This window comes from Simochromis diagramma, unplaced genomic scaffold (genome assembly GCF_900408965.1).
Source record: "Simochromis diagramma unplaced genomic scaffold, fSimDia1.1 OVJJ01000097.1, whole genome shotgun sequence".
Taxonomy (NCBI): Eukaryota; Metazoa; Chordata; class Actinopteri; order Cichliformes; family Cichlidae; genus Simochromis; species Simochromis diagramma.
Window position 1 is genome coordinate 640,400 of NW_024387319.1, and position 17,572 is coordinate 657,971.

A 17,572-nucleotide genomic window follows, 5' to 3' on the forward strand; every position below is an offset into this window, starting at 1 on the left:
GTGAACTGTCTAACTGTAACTCTGGGATGATGTGGACTCCTCCCTTTCTCACCTCCTCTCACCACTTGGATCTGTTGGTTAAGCTCCTCTTTGATTGGCTACCTCTGCACTTTCAACCACTTTAGCTCAAAATGTTGAGTTTCCACGGACACCATGCTGTTTGCAGACACACTCATTTACAGGGCGCGCAGTGATGTCACATATAGCATACTGATGTATTCTTATGGCATATCTACAGCATATATAGGTGTAGACGAAGGAATAACCTAGGTAACCTAGCCAAAATGTATGGCACGCCTACAGCGAGCCTACAGAGTAGCTTCTACACAAACCTGCAGCTTACCTGTGTACCTGCATGTCTATGATGTACCCCACGATGGCCTTTACTGCACTAACATTCTCACGTTCAGCACAAACGTTTTGTGCAGAGATAAGTATTAAATCTCTCTAACAAAGAAAAGACGACGATATAACTGAAGCAGTTCTGCTGCAAAACAAGGACATTAGTTGATACCAGAGGAGCCCAGAGTTTTACTAGTGTGTATTTCTTTAAAAAAAGCGTATTTATCCTAAAATTTGAACCTGCAAATCTCATTTTCCTTCTATTCCTGTTAATTATCTGGAATACTGAAGCGGTGTATGTCACTGAAACACAAGTAAACCCATGTTTTGCTCCGGGGCTCCAACTACATGGTGGTCAGTGACTCCAGCAGAGACCCTTCAAATGTTTTTTATGCAAGTTAAAATTTGGATTCCACAAACAGCATCGCTGACGTGACATATTTTGTTGTTTTGGGATTTATGTAAGAACACTTGGTCGCTGTAACACCTGCCCTCTTACTTTTCTGTCCAACTCTTAACTTTAACCATCGCTTTCCATTTTACAGGCTACTGACTGTGCTGGTGCTGCAGGGTGATCTCTACCCAGAGCAGCTCTCACTCTGGTGCTTCTCAAACCTATGCTGTGCATGCTGTTATATAATATTTACAGGTCATTTGAGTTTATCTGATGATTTAGAGCAATAAAGAGGATAAAAGCGGGTAAGAGTTTAAAGCCACCCAGACTGAGAGCTGCTCTGTTATTGCATGCTGTGATTTTATCTCTAACATGTACTTAATCAGATTTCCTCTTCGAGGCTTCATGTTAACTTCATGTTAAATTCCAGGTTGTTGAAGTCGTTATTTGTTCTGTAGCGTTGGTTTTATTTGCCTTTTACACTCTTACACAGAAGGTACGAGCTCATAAAATCAGTGTTTCATGTGTGAACTCTGCTGATTTTCTCCAAACCATAAATTAGGGCCACTTTAAACTCATGACAGACTCACATTTAGGGCAGAGCTCCAGGTCTGCCCCCTGGTGGCAGCTGGTGGACAGATGTAGGACAGCTGCAGCTATATCGGTGTTTCTCCCTGCGGACGCTGAACATGGAAAGCACACTGTGTGCAGATAGGTCTACCCTCATCTCCCAGGATTTCCCTTCGAGCTTCAGAAGAGCAAATGTTTCCATCACAATGTTCCCCTCTAAAAACACATGACCGCCGTTTAGAGAGAACCGACCCTGTGGAGGTGCACCTCACCGGGGGCCGCAGGTGACGTGTGCAGCCAGCTCAAAACCATCAGACGTGATAGTTTGTTAAGCTGACAGTAGAGGAACAAAGAGCAGACTTACAGTGTTTTACAATTTAATGAGAAGCAGCTGAATATGAAACTGAGGGAAAGAGATCAGATGTGAGCTCTTTATTTAACTAATGCGGGAGAAAAGGCCCTGAGACAGACTTCACTTTACTGCACTGTAAAACACATTTCAGGTCTAATTATGTAAATATATGTAAATATAGCAAAGAAGGTGAAAGTAAACATACTTAATGTGTAATAATGCCCCAATCAGTGTTTCATGTTGTTAATAGTTAAGTATATAATAAATGTAATAAGTCCAGTAAAGGCCAACGTACTGATTTTCTAGATGAATCAATGTGTTTGTTTAAAAAATCCAAATACAAAGAGTCAATTTTCCATCTACACACTTCAGCTCCAACTAATAATTTAATTTTTAAAACATTTCCACAAACATTTCCACAGAAGCTCAAATAAATCAAGTCATTGGGAGAATTAACGGCACCACCGCTGGCTGGAGATCAGACCTCCAGATGTTGGTTTAGCCACATGTGAGAACAGCCGTTATCTTTTAATGACGCCTGTTTTTATTTCGTATCCATCAAACGCTTCATTAAGTCCGATGCTTCCAGTTTTCATTTACAGTTTGAGATGAACTAAAACATCTTCCTGTTGGGAGCAGAACAACGTGATATCTCTGTAAATATGAATAAGTGTGTATCGCTTACTGCAGAAAAAGTCTTCGCCGAAGTTCATCTAAATGTTTGTGTGCAGAGATGCACACAAACAATAAACAATGTTGAGCTGTAAACAGTAACTCTGCTTCTTTAGCAGGTTAATAAACCTGTGCAGCAAAGAGATTCATTCACTATCATGTGTCTGATGTGCACGGCTGCTTCTGCTGTTGCTCCGGTGTTATAGTTTTAAATTGTTGTGGTGAAGCCAGCTTCATTTTCTGCATCTTTCGAGCATTAAAAGCAGTAAATAGACGTCATTTTTAAACGAATCCGTTTAGCTCTGCAAAGAACGAGCTGTTTCCTCTGATTTCAGCAGAAGCACAGTTTAACCTCCCGAAACAATTATTCGTTTCTACCTGAGGAGCAAAACTGGAACAAAATGTCTCAGACTTGGTAACGAGCTACAGGAAAACTCCCAGAAGAAGAAATCAGTCAAATCAGCTTTAAAACCAAAACATGTGAACAGACACACACAGCTTAGAGGACACTTTCATCATGGTGTGTGTGTGTGTGTGTGTGTGTGTGTGTGTGTGTGTGTGTGGGAACATTACAAGCTGAACCTCTTCTCCTGCATTGCAGCATAAAGTCTCCAACCGGATCTCCGACCCAACCCTGCCGCCTCGCTCCGAGTCCTTCAGCAGCGGGGGCATCCAGCAGGCCCGGACTCCGCCCATGCACCGCTCCATGGAGCCACAGGTGTGTGACCTGTGTTTGTGTGTTTGTCTGAGTGTGATATGTACGCTGGTACGGTGCAGTGGAATTCACTGGTTCTCTGGGACTCACCAACTGGCCCGTCTCTGAAACAGGAAGAGAGGATTAGACTCAGGACTGTGGATGTTGTGGTTATGAGGTTGTCCTCTCTGCTAGCTTCAGTATCGTGTCCACAGGATGTCAGTTTAGTTTCGTTTAACTCGCTTTAGCTTTTTCTTTTTTCATCAATCAGTGAGAAGAGCTCCTTTCGTGATCAGCGTTCAGGCCCCTCAATAATGTCTCTCAGTTATTGGTCACAAAGAAATTTGTAAATAAAATATTTGCAGAGAATGAAGTGTGTGTGTCCTGGACATGCACGCACATGCAGATACAAGCCCTCCACACTTCTGTGGAACCGTCACAGATGCCCACGAGTGCATCTTAACGTGATGAATTCAAAGATCGGCGAGTGTTGGAGCCAGCGAGGTCGCTCCGTGTCGTCGATGCGTCCGATCGTCACGGACACACGTGGTTTTTGGTTTCATCAAAGGCGAAGCAGCTGAAATGAAACTCTGAGCTCTTTTGAACATCAGCAGAGTGGCCTCATTAGTGCAGGAGAGGCTTATGTGAATGGGATTAAGTGTCTGAGAGGAGCTAGAGTGAGACAAAGATTAATAAGGAGATTGTCGGGTGGGATGGAGCGGTGTCGGCAGGCGGTGACGCAGCATTGTGCGAGAAAGTGTGCAAAGCTTTGTGACGGCTTTTGATCGTATAGATGAAGAGCAGGAGGAGGATCAGGATGAGCAGTTATTGCGAGTTTCTCCTTTGTGAGTATTTGAGTTGAAAGTTATGTATCTTTGCAGTATCACCAGCCATCCCTGCAGCGAGTCTCTCATGCTGTGGTGGAGGTCCAGCTGCACCGTCTGTAGTCTTTTCTGATCTGCAGCAGGAGTGAGCTCGGCGTAGTGGCTCTCCACCCTCTGGGCTCTGGTTGGAGTGACCCTCCAGCTGGCAGCAGGTATCAAGATTAAAATAAGGGGCCCGGAGGAATGAGAGTGTTTGATCAGAAATAAATACAGTGAAGAAAACTGGCGCATGAAATGTTGTAATAATAAAAGCGTCGTGAAAGCCTGCACTGGAATCACTGTTTGATTTCAAATCCACTGTGATGGAGTACAGATGCAAAATGACAGGAATCCAGTCGGCAGGGTTACTTATCAACAGTAAGTTTGGTTCTGGGTCTCAGCTTGTCTGAGGAGCTTTCAGCAGTTTATAGGTGTCACCCCCTCAAACTGGGTGGGGTCTGTTTATGTTATGGGAACAGTGGATGGTAATGGAAACATGCCAGACTTTTCCTTGGCATCCCTCCGTCTTTGTGCTCAAGTAAAGCCGGTCTGTGGGGAGTAGTTTCAGTAAAACTCTGGTAGGAGCTGAGTCCTGCAGGTGTGATGCACCTGTTTGTATGACATCATGAGACACGGACAAACTCCTGGGATTGGACAGAACGCTGCTGCACGTCACCAGCAGGAGGCGCTGTTTGTCTGCTGGAGAAAATACTCACAGATAAAAACACACACACACACACTTACACACACACACACTCACACACACACACACTCACACTCACACACACACACACACTCACACACACACACACACACACACACACACACACACACACTCACACACACTCACACACACACAGTGCACTGCGAGGAGTGTTTTCCCTCCTCCGTGACCTCATCTTCCTTCCTCTGCATCACTCCTCCTGTATTGTTTCCTCTTGACTTGCCTCCTAATCACTCTGTCCTGATCCTGCTCTCTCCCCTCCACTTTGCCTGTTTCCTGCCTGCGCGCATGTGTGTGTGTGTGTGTGTGTTCAGATGGCCCACCTGGTGCAGGTGAAGAGTCATGGCTTGTCAGGCTCCCAGTCCCTGTACGACCCCCACGGCGTGTCCTCCTCCTCGGCGTTGCCCTCCCCCTCCCGGCCTCCCATGCCCCGGCAGAACTCTGACCCCACCTCTGACACCCCTCCTCCCCCGCCCCTGTCCCGCCTGGCGCCCCCCCTCGACAAACTGGACCGCAGCTCCTGGCTGCGGCAGGACGACGACATGCCCCCTAAGGTCTCTGCATGCCACCGCCAGTGTGTTTTTATCCACATGTGCTGAGTTTGCTTTTCTTTAAAGTCTGTTTTTACCTTTTTCTGTCTTTTTCTGAGTTTCTCTTTACTTTTTGATTTTTTGAGTGTTTTCTGATTGTATTTATCATTTAGTTTATCATTAGTTAAACATGATCTATTTGAAAAAAGGACTTACTCTGGTAGAAATCACAAATTTCTACCAGAAATTTCTACCAGAAATTTGTTGCCCTCAGGGTGGTTAAAATGATTGTGTTGTGTATTTAGCTTCACATTAATTGTGTTCAGATTAAATGCAAAGCTGGGTGTCAGAGCACTACTCTTTAGTCTTGTGTTATGTGCTGCAAATATCCTTCATCCCAGTGAAATGAGCTTTAGTTAAAGCTGCTCAGCGAGGCATAATTCTGTCAAACGTTTTTCTTATATAAACACCCAAATGATGTCAGTAACTGCTCTAAAACTAAAAGACTAAGACAAACAGACTTTGTAATGGATAAAGGACAGTCTATCCCCATCACCCTGATTAAAATTGTAATGCACAGACTAAAATTCTGCTCATTTTTGCTTCCTTTTTGAGTTAATTTTGTGAATTAAAGAATGCCTTTGCAGCTCTCAGTTTTGTACTTAAACTCTCTGATGTTTTAAAATGTCAGCTTTTAGCCTGTTGCTTCCGGACAGATGTTAAAACCTGCTGCTGTTTTGTGTTTCCAGGTTCCTCAGAGGACGACCTCCATCTCTCCGGCTTTGGTCAGGAAGAACTCTCCTGGAAACGGGCCAGGCCTCGGCCCGCGGGCCGGCGCTCACCTCATACGGGCCAGGTATGCGCAGCTCCGATGTCGACCGGTGGAAATGTGGGTGTGGGTATTTGTTCACAGTCATGTCTGAGGCAACGCTGCGTTTGTGTTACTGTAGCAACCCTGACCTGCGGAGGCCCGACATGTACTTGGACACTCCCCTGAAGAGAACAAGCAGCGGCAGCTCCTCCAGCTCCAGCACCCCCAGCTCTCAGGGAGGCTCCAACGAGCGAGGTGAGTTTGTCTGTGAACTCACAAGAACCTGACCTGAACCCACGAAACCCAGTCTGAGCGCCCAAGCAGGCCTTTGTAAGGTCTCTCTCAGTGTAAAGGTACTGTTTGTAATTACCCTCTGGAACTTTTTTGCTTAAACTCTCACCACCAGGGGGCAGCGTTTTATTAGTTGAGATGTTTTTAGATATTTTGATGTCTCATTTTCGTTAATATTTCATGCTTGTTGAACGTGTTTCCTTAACAAGTTTAAATTTTTTCCATTAGTACTCGACATCGCTCAACGCGACTCAAGGTGGTACAGCTCGCCTCGCCTCATTTTCTCAGTGTGCGTGGTCCTGGTTATAGTACCGTGTCCGAGGTTGTGATAATTAGTATGTGACATGAACGCTAAAACAATGACATACCTGCTGCTCGGCCTGAAGCTTTTAGTCACACTCAAGGATCACGGCGTTGGTTTTTGTGGCCTTTTCACTCATTGCCAGGTTTCAGAAATGTCCGTTTTGATTTCGTGAGCGAGACGCTCTCATGACTCATCGAGTGACGCCACTGACCAGCAATCGGTGGCTTGCAGTCTTTTGACGTCACATTTTTGCCTTGGATCACTTGGAACCTCGACAGAGTAGGTACTAAGACGTACCTGGTAACAGGTACTTTGTGTTCGTAATGGCCAACCTGATTAAATAAAGGTCACACTGACTTGCTGTGCCACCTTGTGGTACAAATTGGTATTGCGTTAAAGTCTAACCTCACCTTATATTTCCCTATGCACAGACGTTTTGGACGTAAAGTCATAGCAGTTGATTTTTTTACGCTCAGTTGATAATTTTGGATTTTGGAAGGCTCACCAAACCCACTGGTGAAACGCTGCCCCCTAGTGGAGATATTTGTAAAGGGTAATTACAAAAAGTGCCTTTAAATTGCTTCTTAGAATTCTTTCTTAGAGTTCTGTCTTCCCCAATTTGTGCAAGCTCTGCTGTTTTATGAAAAACATCCTCTTGTGTTTGGGTTTTAGGTAATTCAGCCTCTAAGACTGAAGGCCACGACGCCAAAGACGACAACAGAGAGATAACCCGACCCAGCAGGCCTGCAGTGAGTACACACTGTGTAACACACAAACACACACACACTCCTGCAGCTCTCCTGTGTGTGGCAGTGCCACAAACCCCCGTAAGATTAAGAATACTCATTAAATAAACATGCGGTGAAAGCCTGACTGACTCTTCTCTCTGAACTAACCTCTTCCTGTCCTCCATCCCTCCTCCATCGTCCGTCAGAGCTATAAGAAAGCTGTAGACGAGGTTAGTGATGTTTCTCCTCCTTCATCGCTCTGTCTCATCACCTCACCGCACTGGCACCCTCACATACGTTCTGAATTAAACTCCCGATGTTACCCTGTGCGACTCTTTCAGAATAAAATCATGCTCGGCTTGTGATATTTTCTTTCACTCACATTAACACAGGCTTCGGCCCAGATAATAATGAGAGCTGGAAAAGTTGAAAAGCCGTAAATGCTCCTCGCTCAGAAGCCCTCCAGCAAAGTCTTTGATTTTTAGTTTCTTGCTGTGAATTTTCACTTTGAATGAATAAAAAACACAGTTTGAAAAACTGTCTCCAAATGCTTTGAAGTTTCTTAGAATAGACTTTAATTTTCACCAACTTTCCACTTGTTCTCATGTACGTATCATCGATTCATGCTGCTTTTTTAAATTCATTATCAGGTTTTCATACCGAATAAGTTATATTTGTATTTAAGGTCTTTGTTTTCAAAGAAAGTTCTCAAGAAATATCTTATTTTCCAAATTTCCTTCACTTCCTGAAACTTTGAAAGAAGAAAGCGTCTCTCCTATTTCAAAAAAGATTTAAAGCTTTATCAAAATCATCCAAACTTCTCTTTCTGAAATTATTATCAATCAGTTTCAAAATATAAGGTCTTAAAAAATCCTGATTTTAAACCAAAGTTACTGTTTTCCAATAAAAATCTTCTTACTTTTGGAAAATGTGTCTGAAAACATTCCCTTCTGTTTCCTGTCAAAGAGACTCGGTCTGGATTTAATAAGTTATAATTATGAATAATAATTATAACTTGTGTCATTTCCACATGTGCCCCCTCCCCCCTTTTCTTCCTTGTTATCATTTCTCTCCAGGAGTTGGTAAGACCCCCCTCCCCCCCGTGCCCCACCAAAGCCCCACTTCCTACCCACTGCTCACGTGCACGTTTTCCTGCTGTGAACTGAAGATGTTTACACGTAGTTGTTTTGCTGAGTCTCTGATTCGTTCGCAGGATCAGGATTGGAGGATGATTCAAAGTTCAAATAATCACAACTCAAATCTTTCTTACTGACAGAGTGCAGCGTGAAATACTTTTGGTCTTTTAATCCTTTGAATTTAGTTCCTAGTAATTTAAATGAAATGTTTATATTCACCTTATTACATTTCTAATAATAGCCAAAGACATCCTATATTTATTATATTTGTATTGATAATGTCTGATATTTTAGTTTGTTTTGTCTGTTTTTACATTTTCTTCATTTCAACATTTATTTATATTAATATTTTATATTTATAGTATTTTTTAGAATGCTGTTTATATTTTATAGTCCTTATTTTTATGTGTAAAATTACTTCAGATTTTTAGATTAATTTACTGTATTTATATGATTACTTTATTACTTTATTACTTATTTTTTTTAGCAACTTTATTATTTTGTAGTAAATTATTATGGATTTTATAATCATCCTAATTTATAAAATTATTCATTATTTAATATACAGATGATAAATATATTATCTGTATATTTATGAGTGTATTATTTTTTTGTGTTTTATGGGGTGTTTTAAATTTCCAATAATACATTTTCCTCCTTTACGCTGCGTACATGGTTTGTGAGGCTCACAGTGAAACCACAGTGCTGCACAGAGTTCTCGTGTGAAGGTTTAATGCATTAAGGAAGTCTTACAGGAGAAGCTTTTGGTTATTCTTGTGATCCAGAGAGAAACATTTACTGTCGTATTAAACTTCACAACAGGAAAATGTTGCAAAAGCATCTCAGCTGTAAAGACAGGATATCGGCTGCTTTTCAAACCATCGCCAAACATTTCTAACTTGTTTAAATTGGTGCTGCTGTGACGTGTTTGCAGCAGAGGCAGTGCACAGAAGCTGGACGAGGCGTCAGGGTGCATGTACCTGGCTGCTCGCTGTAAAATATCACAGAGGCTCAAGTCTGCTGAACTTTGACCTCCCACTTTGAGGCATGGTGCATCCTCCTTCTCTCACTTCACCGTCCTCCTCTCGACGGACTCGCTAACGGCTTGCATGGTGGCACAAAAACCAAAAACACATTTGCTTCCTGCTCTTTGCTTCTGAGCCGCTGCAGCGCCGCAAAGAGGCAGGAGAGCTGCGAGAGTCACTGAAGCGTTCCAGGATTGCAAAAAATAAGGAATATCAGACATGCAGCTTGTTTTATTGTGGGGGGGGCATAATCCAGGATGATGGGAGATGTTTGTGATAGCATGTTTCACTTTGTTCCACCTCAAACTTTGCAGCACAGACTGTGAGATTTTTGTGTAAAAATGAATTTTCCTTAAATGATTGATTTAAGGAAACGTCGCCTCAGGTCAGCTTTGTTTCATCTCTTTGATCGCTGTGTTTTTATATTACTGTGATTTTTTTATTGTAAAAATGTTTCCTGCCTTGAATTTGTTGTGAATCTTTCTCTCGGACAACTTGTATAGTTCGTCTGGTCTCTGGTGTCGAGCAAGTGAATTCTGAAATATCGTTTAAAATTAAAATTGCTTTTGCTGCCAAATTACTTTTCCTTCATCAACGCTCTTACTCGGCTAATTAAACACTTTATTTTCAGTGTGATATTAATCTAAAATTTAATGAAATGCAAATCTGTCTTCACACCTGAGAGTTGTGCTTTTGTGGTGTTGGAACAGCTTAGCAGAGCTTTTTAGACGTGATATTTAAGCTACAAAAGACGTTCATAGATGGACCGAATTCCTTTCAGTTATGATATTTAAACCTCCAAGAAGCCACACGCCGGATATATAAGAAGATAAACTTATTAAAGACAAAAATAGTTATTGCATGATCATTTTGGACCTGCACACTACTGACTTACAGAAATGAAGAAAATAAATAAGTGTTGAGTCACTTTTGAATTTGTCTTCCTGCAGGATCTGACGGCTCTGGCCAAAGAGCTTAGAGAGCTGCGGCAGGGCGAGGAAACCAGCCGCCCGCCGGTCAAAGTGACTGACTACTCGTCGTCCAGTGAGGAGTCCCACAGCAGCGAGGATGAGGAGGGAGAGGGCGGGGCTAACGATGGATCTGTGGCCGTCAGTGATATCCCACGCATCATGTGAGTGATGGTGATAATTCAGGAATAGCTTTGCATCCAAACCAACGAAGAGCACGACCACAGAGCCGTACCAGCTAACGTTTAGGTCTGAGCACGGAGACGGAAAGAAACACCTGTAAGAAATGTTTCTTAATCACTTTTTAATAAAATGGATTTTGTAAAGGATGGATGCAGCTCAGGCGCTGAGGATCCAACTGCAGGAAGCACAAAGGTTTAATCTTTGGGTGAGGTCAAAGGCAATCAGTCAGTGTGCCATAAAATAAGGCGCAGAAAAAGTACATAAAGAATTCAAACACGCAGGAAAAAATGCAGCTAAAAAGGACAACGATGGAGCAAATGGTTAGAGGCAGGCTGTGATTGGCTAATAGGAAGCAGGTGTGAAACACAACAAAGATGATGCCAGTTAGGGCGCGGCATTTAATCACAGAGGAGGGAACACTAACAGCAGTGTGAGCAGACTAAGATTTTACAAAATAAAACAGGAAACGACAGAAACCCAACAGGAAGTGCCTTAAGTCTGGATTCTTTCTAATAATAGCCACCAGGAGGCGACTCTTCTGAATGCAAAAAAAGAAAAACAACATTTTCCAGGTGTGTTTATGGGCTCAGTCCCATTTCAGGTCATATTGAGCAAACCATTAAGTCCTTTTTGTAAATTTTGGTCATTATGAGGGTTACGCAGGAGGATGCACATCGGCTAATGATGCACAGCGCTATTAGTGCAGCTCGGAGGACGGTTTGCTTTCACAAACATTTGGCCGATACTTGTTTTGCAGTTAAGAGGCGACTTTTGTGTTTTTCCCTTGTTTTCCCAAAGTCTGCAGCTCTGTGCTACACTCATCATTCATCTGGCAAACCTTCCTTTTCTATGTTTCACTGTGAAACAACAGCTAAGGGCGTTAAGAAGAGGCTTCAAGCCCCTCTTGCACAAGATGATATATATGCAGTATTTATGAAGTATCGAGTGGGTTTTTTGTACTTCTTACTTGTTTCTCTCACATATATAACCCAGGAGACGGATCTGTTCAAATTGTTAAGCTCTTATTTTAAAGTCAGATGCGTCTGTTTAAAAAAAAAACATTTTAAAAAAGTTCTTAAAAGATGATAAAAATCTGTTTTTCAGGCCCGCTGCGAGTCAGAGCACCAACGAGTCCTTCGGCACAGCGGGAGAGCACAACGACACCAACGAGGACACGTATGCAAACAGCTCCCAGGACAGCACCATGGTGATGCGTGAGGTGAGTCTCCGTTTTAACCTTTGACCTTGACTGCACAGAAACTGACACTCTTCATCTCTGCACCAGATTTGTTGCTTTTTTACTGAGTAGAGTAGCAGTGATCGTGGTCTGTTTACACAGTTTGCCCTCAAATCTCAGATATGATTCAAAATCTGCTTTACAAAACAAACTGATTTAAACAGTTTGTTTAGAATATGCTTTGGGGCTTTTATTGTGAAAGGACAGAGTGTAAGGGGAAAACGCACAGAAAATGGCCCAAAGCGAAGCTGAACCTGTGCCTCTGCACTAGGCCCAGTGAGCTGGAGCTGAAAGCACAGTTTAGAGGTAACAGAACTATTGCACATCCATTTCTGTTTATTATTCAAATAATCTTTGAACTCCGCTGAAGGTTTTGGAGAAAACAATCTAAGAGACTCACCACAGTGTAAGTGTGTGTTAAAGGCCAAGCGTGGTAGAAACACAGACCTGATAGCACATGTGCCCACCCTCCCCAGTTTAAAAATAACACTGAAACAAGCACACCTGCATGGGTCCCGCCTCCCTCCATCACCTGACCTGTCAAACAGCCTCGCTGCACAGTAGCCCGCCCCTCTCTCTCTTTTTCCAGAAACACAGGGAACGGAGGCGGAGCTCAACCGCCAGCAACGGTTTCCCCGGCAAACTGTTCTATGGCAGCGCCAATCTCCCCGATTTGGTGCAGCAAAGCACCTCCCCCCTGGTCTCTCCAGGGGATGCCTCTGGGGTCCAAGTAGGTGGAGCAGCACCCAGATATCGGCCCTGAAATCCTCTCCACCCTAAACCTCCCCGTATCCTGACAAACCTCAACCCTGCTCGCCCCGACACCTGCCCACACTCCCCATCACCAGCTGTCTGCTGCCTTATCAGGGTGGGAAATTACCAGCAGCCACATTTAAGGCTGAGATTATTGAAGCTTGTGGACTAAATGAATAAAAGGTGCATATGTAGTTTCAGAGGATTGGCCACAAAACCGAGCGCTTGTACAAGATCATCTTCTTGTGCACATCTGGAACGATTTCAACACTGCTCATATATTTAGGCCGCTCAGTTTTGTCTCCTTATGCTTCCGATGAGCGGATCTCAGTGATCCTTTGCTTCGATCCTTTGCCAGTCACGCTGTACGAAAGGGTCTTTAAGGTGGCTGCTGTTGTGAATTGGAGCTATAGGAAGGAAACTGAATTGATTTAAAGAAGAGAAAACTCAATGTCAAATCTAACACGGTGAGATGCCCCCGAAAAGTTTTATATGTGAACAAAAGTGGCACCTTTAATTTCCTGCCCTGTCCTGTTTGATTCAACCTGCCTTGCTCTACTCGTTTGATCCTTCTTCGTTTGTTCCTCCCTCGCTCAGTTTTCCAGCCTCTGATCCAGGAAGTAACCCCTTTCCTTTTTCTGAACACCTGACACAGGTCTCTGACAAAATACAGGAAACACTGATGAGGACCGGTTTATATTTTGTGACACTTCATAGAAAAATCTTTGTGTTTCCTATATTTTGATCCCAGTTTTTCTATACAGATGTTTTGCTGTTCGTGGTAAATGTTTGACAAACACGTGTTGGACTGTAAAGTCTGTGTTTCTGTGGCTTGCAGTTTGGCATGGGAGGCAGCGGAGGCTCCAAGGCCTCCTTCACGCCATTTGTTGATCCGAGGGTGTACGGGACCTCCCCGACCGACGAAGATGATAAAACCTCAGCCTCAGGTAGGCTTCTCTTCTAATTTAAAGCATCAGTCACATGGGCAGGTGGCGTACAGTAAATGCAGCCTGGCAGCAAACTGTTTTTACCCTCTGAAAGGTCAAATATAGTGTTAGTGCTGCTGATGCTTCTAACCCGAAAATCTCAGGTTAAAGTTTCTTTAGCCCCCCCTATAGTAGCCATGCATCTGCAAGCTGCTTTGCAACCCACATCCTGACTTAATCATGTTTGTATCTGTTGTTATTGATTGCCAGTATTATATATATATATATATATATATATATATATATATATATATATATATATATATAGATAGATAGATATGTAGTCTAATTTATAATTATGAAAATAATAGAATCCAATATATTAGTAGCGTAAAATGAAAAAATAGTGTAAAATATTGTGTTATTGTCTCAGGGATGGGGCAGCTGCAGATGAGATGATGATGCATTTTGTTGTACTTTGTGCTGCAGCGCTGTTTGCTGATGAGTTGCTGAAGCAGGAGCAGGAGCAGGCGAGGCTCAACGAGGCCCGCAAGATCTCCGTGGTCAACGTCAACCCCACTAACATCAGGCCGCACAGCGACACGCCCGAGATCCGTAAATACAAGAAACGCTTCAACTCGGAGATCCTCTGTGCGGCTCTCTGGGGTAAAACTGTCACGTCAGCAACAGCCTCGTGATAATTTGAATCCCGTGCAGATACAGAGGCGGTAAAAAGGAAGCGTGTGTGTGTTTTGGGCAGGAGTGAACCTGCTGGTGGGAACGGAGAACGGCCTGATGCTGCTGGATCGAAGCGGTCAAGGCAAAGTTTACAACCTGATCAATCGAAGGCGCTTCCAACAGATGGACGTCCTGGAGGGACTCAACGTCCTGGTCACCATCTCAGGTTGGCAGCTGATTTCACCAAATGCCACATCACACATCCACAGTTGATGGGTTAAACTCACAAAGACGCAGACACCATTTAATTTATGTTTGTTCCATACAGGAAATGAATTATCATTTCATTCGAATTCTGAATTTTCCTCCAAAACAGGGAAGAAGAACAAGCTGCGGGTTTACTACCTGTCCTGGCTGAGGAACAGGATATTACACAATGACCCTGAAGTGGAGAAGAAACAGGGTTGGATTACAGTCGGGGACCTGGAGGGCTGTGTGCATTACAAAGTCGGTACGTTCAGATCGTTTATGGGAGACGTGCGGACCTGTTCACTAACAAACTAGAAATGAATATCTATCGTATCTTATGTTGAATTAAAATCTTTTTTAGCTGAAATCCTGAGATTTCACATTAAAATGTGTCTTTATTTCTGCAGTGAAGTACGAGAGGATTAAATTCTTGGTGATTGCTCTGAAGAACTCAGTTGAGATCTATGCCTGGGCACCTAAACCTTACCACAAGTTTATGGCTTTCAAGGTAATCAAGCTAAGACTTGTGATATTTGGACAAGTCCATGATACTGATTTCTTTGTATTTCTTTATTTTATTTGTCTTCTGCAACTAGAGAGGAAATATCACACGCCCGATTCACAAAGTTATATCCAGCTGCTTTAGTGCATGACTGAACCTCAGTCAATCTTCTTTTCTCCGTCTGCCAGTCTTTCACTGACCTGCAGCATCGCCCCCAGCTGGTGGACCTGACTGTAGAGGAAGGGCAGAGGTTAAAGGTCATCTACGGCTCTAGTGTTGGCTTCCATGTAATTGATGTGGATTCTGGAAATCCCTACGACATCTACATCCCCTCACATGTAAGTGTGTGTGTGTGTGTGTGTGTGTGTGTTGTGTGTGTGTGTGTGTGTGTGTGTGTGTGTGTGTGTGTGTGTGTGTGTGTGTGTGTGTGTGTGTGTGTGTAGTGTGTGTGTTACTAGGACAGGTCTCCACAAAGTAAATCAGTAATTTCTAAAGTAAAGACTTGGTTTTAGCTCAGGGTAAAGTTAGGCTTGGGTTAGGTTTAGGCTGAGGCAGTGTGTGTGTGTGTGTGTGTGTGTGTGTGTGTGTGTGTGTGTGTGTGTGTGTGTGTGTGTGTGTGCGTGTGTGTGTGTGTGTGTGTGTGTGCTGGTATTAATACACTGCTGCTTGTCTTCAGGGACAATTCTTCACACTGTGAATCACTTTGTAAGGCAGGGGTGTCCAACTCCAGGCCTCGAGGGCCGGTGTCCTGCAGGTTTTAGATCTCACCCTGGGTCAGCTCACCTGAATCACATGATTAGGTCATCACCAGCCTCTGGTGAGGAGGTAACTCAGCCATTTAAATCAGCTGTGTTGGATCAAGGACACATCTAAAACCTGCAGGACACCGGCCCTGGAGTTGCCCACCCCTGGTGTAAATCTTTCCCACCACAAAAGCAACACTCCTACTATGGATGTACGCGGTTTCACAACAGTACGTCCTCTGAAAACAGCTGTGAACCTCTATTGTGCACGTACAGGGACCTGCCTTCCTTCGGGGAACATGTCCCCGTAATATAATAAAGCCCAATGTAAAAGAATTAGGAGAGAGCCATAACTTCAATTTCAGTGGTTACAGGGAATTAAATTGGTAATTCCATAACAAATGTTATAAAAGTTTTCTGACTTTACCCCAAAAAGTATTAAAAGTTTCTTTTAGCTTACATTAAGGTTAAGTTTGGCTGTTGTTGTTAAAGCTGGTGCGAGGCTCTGTGGGGACACGCCCCCATAATTCATTCAGATGTTCCAGTTAGGCCGAGGTCAGACAGATAGCAGCTGTGGTTACAGTAAATCACACCGAGTGAATCAATGTGCTGTAAACATGACTGCATATGTACTTTATATGTAACTGTGTTTGACTGCATGTTTAATATGAGTGTGATTTAAGGAGTGAACGTGTGAGGAAATGAGAGGATGAATGAGCTAATAGCAGAACAAATGAAATGGTGAATGTGTGACAGTCCCAGAACAGAAGTGATGAAGAGAACAAAGGAATGTGTGAGGAGCAGAGGCTGTAAGTCACAGATGGAAATGTTTCAGCGAGTGAGTGAATTAGCAGATGAATGAGTGAATGTTTGTTAGTGAATGAACTGGTGTTTGAATCCAGAGGCAGAGGGTGAATCGCTGTCCTCCTTTAACCCCGCTTTGGTTACAGTCAGAGATGGACGGGCCAAGGAGACGGTAACCACAGCAACCGCCTCTCATTGCTTTTGGCAGTCATGAATCACGCTGTGCTCGTGTCTGTTTCCATGGCAATTGCGTGGCTGAGGAGCGGGAGGCTTTATTGTTGCAGCAGTTTCTTCTCTCTCAGGGTGGGGAAGGGGGGATGTTAGAGGGGTCCAGCTCCTAACACCCCTGCCCCCACCCCATTCAACACCCCCCCTCCCGTCTGTCGTCCTGGCAGATTCAGGGTCAGGTGACCCCGCACGCCATCGTGGTTCTGCCCAAGACGGACGGCATGGAGATGCTGCTGTGCTACGAGGACGAGGGCGTCTACGTCAACACCTACGGACGCATCACCAAAGACGTGGTGCTGCAGTGGGGCGAGATGCCCACCTCCGTCGGTACGTCAACCAATCAGCTCGCTTTTCCCTGACCCCACTGACCTCTGACCTCTGATAAGCGGTCTCAGCAGATCATCTTTCACCCTCACTATCTACCACACCCCTTCTCCGCTCAGAGCAACACGCTTGCCTTTTCTTGCCTTTTGCTTTCACCTTTAAACAAGAAGCCCAGACTGTCGTCTCACTCACCTGTTTCATTACCTGCTTAAAGGGATACAGCAGGTTTGGGCGCTTGGTCAACTCAGAGCAGTGAGCTGATGAGAACAAACTCTCTCCATCGCCTCCGTTACCTCTTTCTACGTCTTTACCGTGTGAGAAAATTTAAGTCAGTTTATTTTAAAATCAGCACAAGATTTAGAAAAAGTAACCGTGCTGGCTCAGAGTGAGTGACTTTGATTTGAACTTTTACAAAAAGTAATCATGATTAAACTCTTTATATTACAAATATACTCTGCATACACTTTAGTCAACACATAGTGTGGCCACCCTGAAGCACACCTGGTTTATTTTCTTATGTAAGGTCCAAAATTCACTAAAT

At 43.7% G+C, this 17,572-nt stretch overlaps 1 protein-coding gene across 4 annotated transcripts in view; it reads left to right on the forward strand.

The window, feature by feature from the left end:
• Positions 1–17,572, forward strand: part of tnikb (TRAF2 and NCK interacting kinase b) — a 60,675-nt gene that overhangs the window by 36,275 nt on the left and 6,828 nt on the right. For 3 of the 4 annotated variants that reach the window (XM_040005161.1, XM_040005165.1, XM_040005162.1), the window contains 14 exons: positions 2,932–3,048; positions 4,926–5,165; positions 5,891–5,997; positions 6,092–6,207; positions 7,220–7,296; positions 10,387–10,568; positions 11,692–11,806; positions 13,416–13,524; positions 13,993–14,169; positions 14,264–14,407; positions 14,558–14,692; positions 14,838–14,938; positions 15,121–15,270; positions 16,875–17,034. In XM_040005161.1, coding sequence (XP_039861095.1) covers positions 2,932–3,048; positions 4,926–5,165; positions 5,891–5,997; positions 6,092–6,207; positions 7,220–7,296; positions 10,387–10,568; positions 11,692–11,806; positions 13,416–13,524; positions 13,993–14,169; positions 14,264–14,407; positions 14,558–14,692; positions 14,838–14,938; positions 15,121–15,270; positions 16,875–17,034 — 1,930 coding nt within the window. The remainder of the gene's footprint in view (positions 1–2,931; positions 3,049–4,925; positions 5,166–5,890; positions 5,998–6,091; positions 6,208–7,219; positions 7,297–10,386; positions 10,569–11,691; positions 11,807–13,415; positions 13,525–13,992; positions 14,170–14,263; positions 14,408–14,557; positions 14,693–14,837; positions 14,939–15,120; positions 15,271–16,874; positions 17,035–17,572) is intronic. The other variant, XM_040005163.1, reaches the window with a different exon arrangement.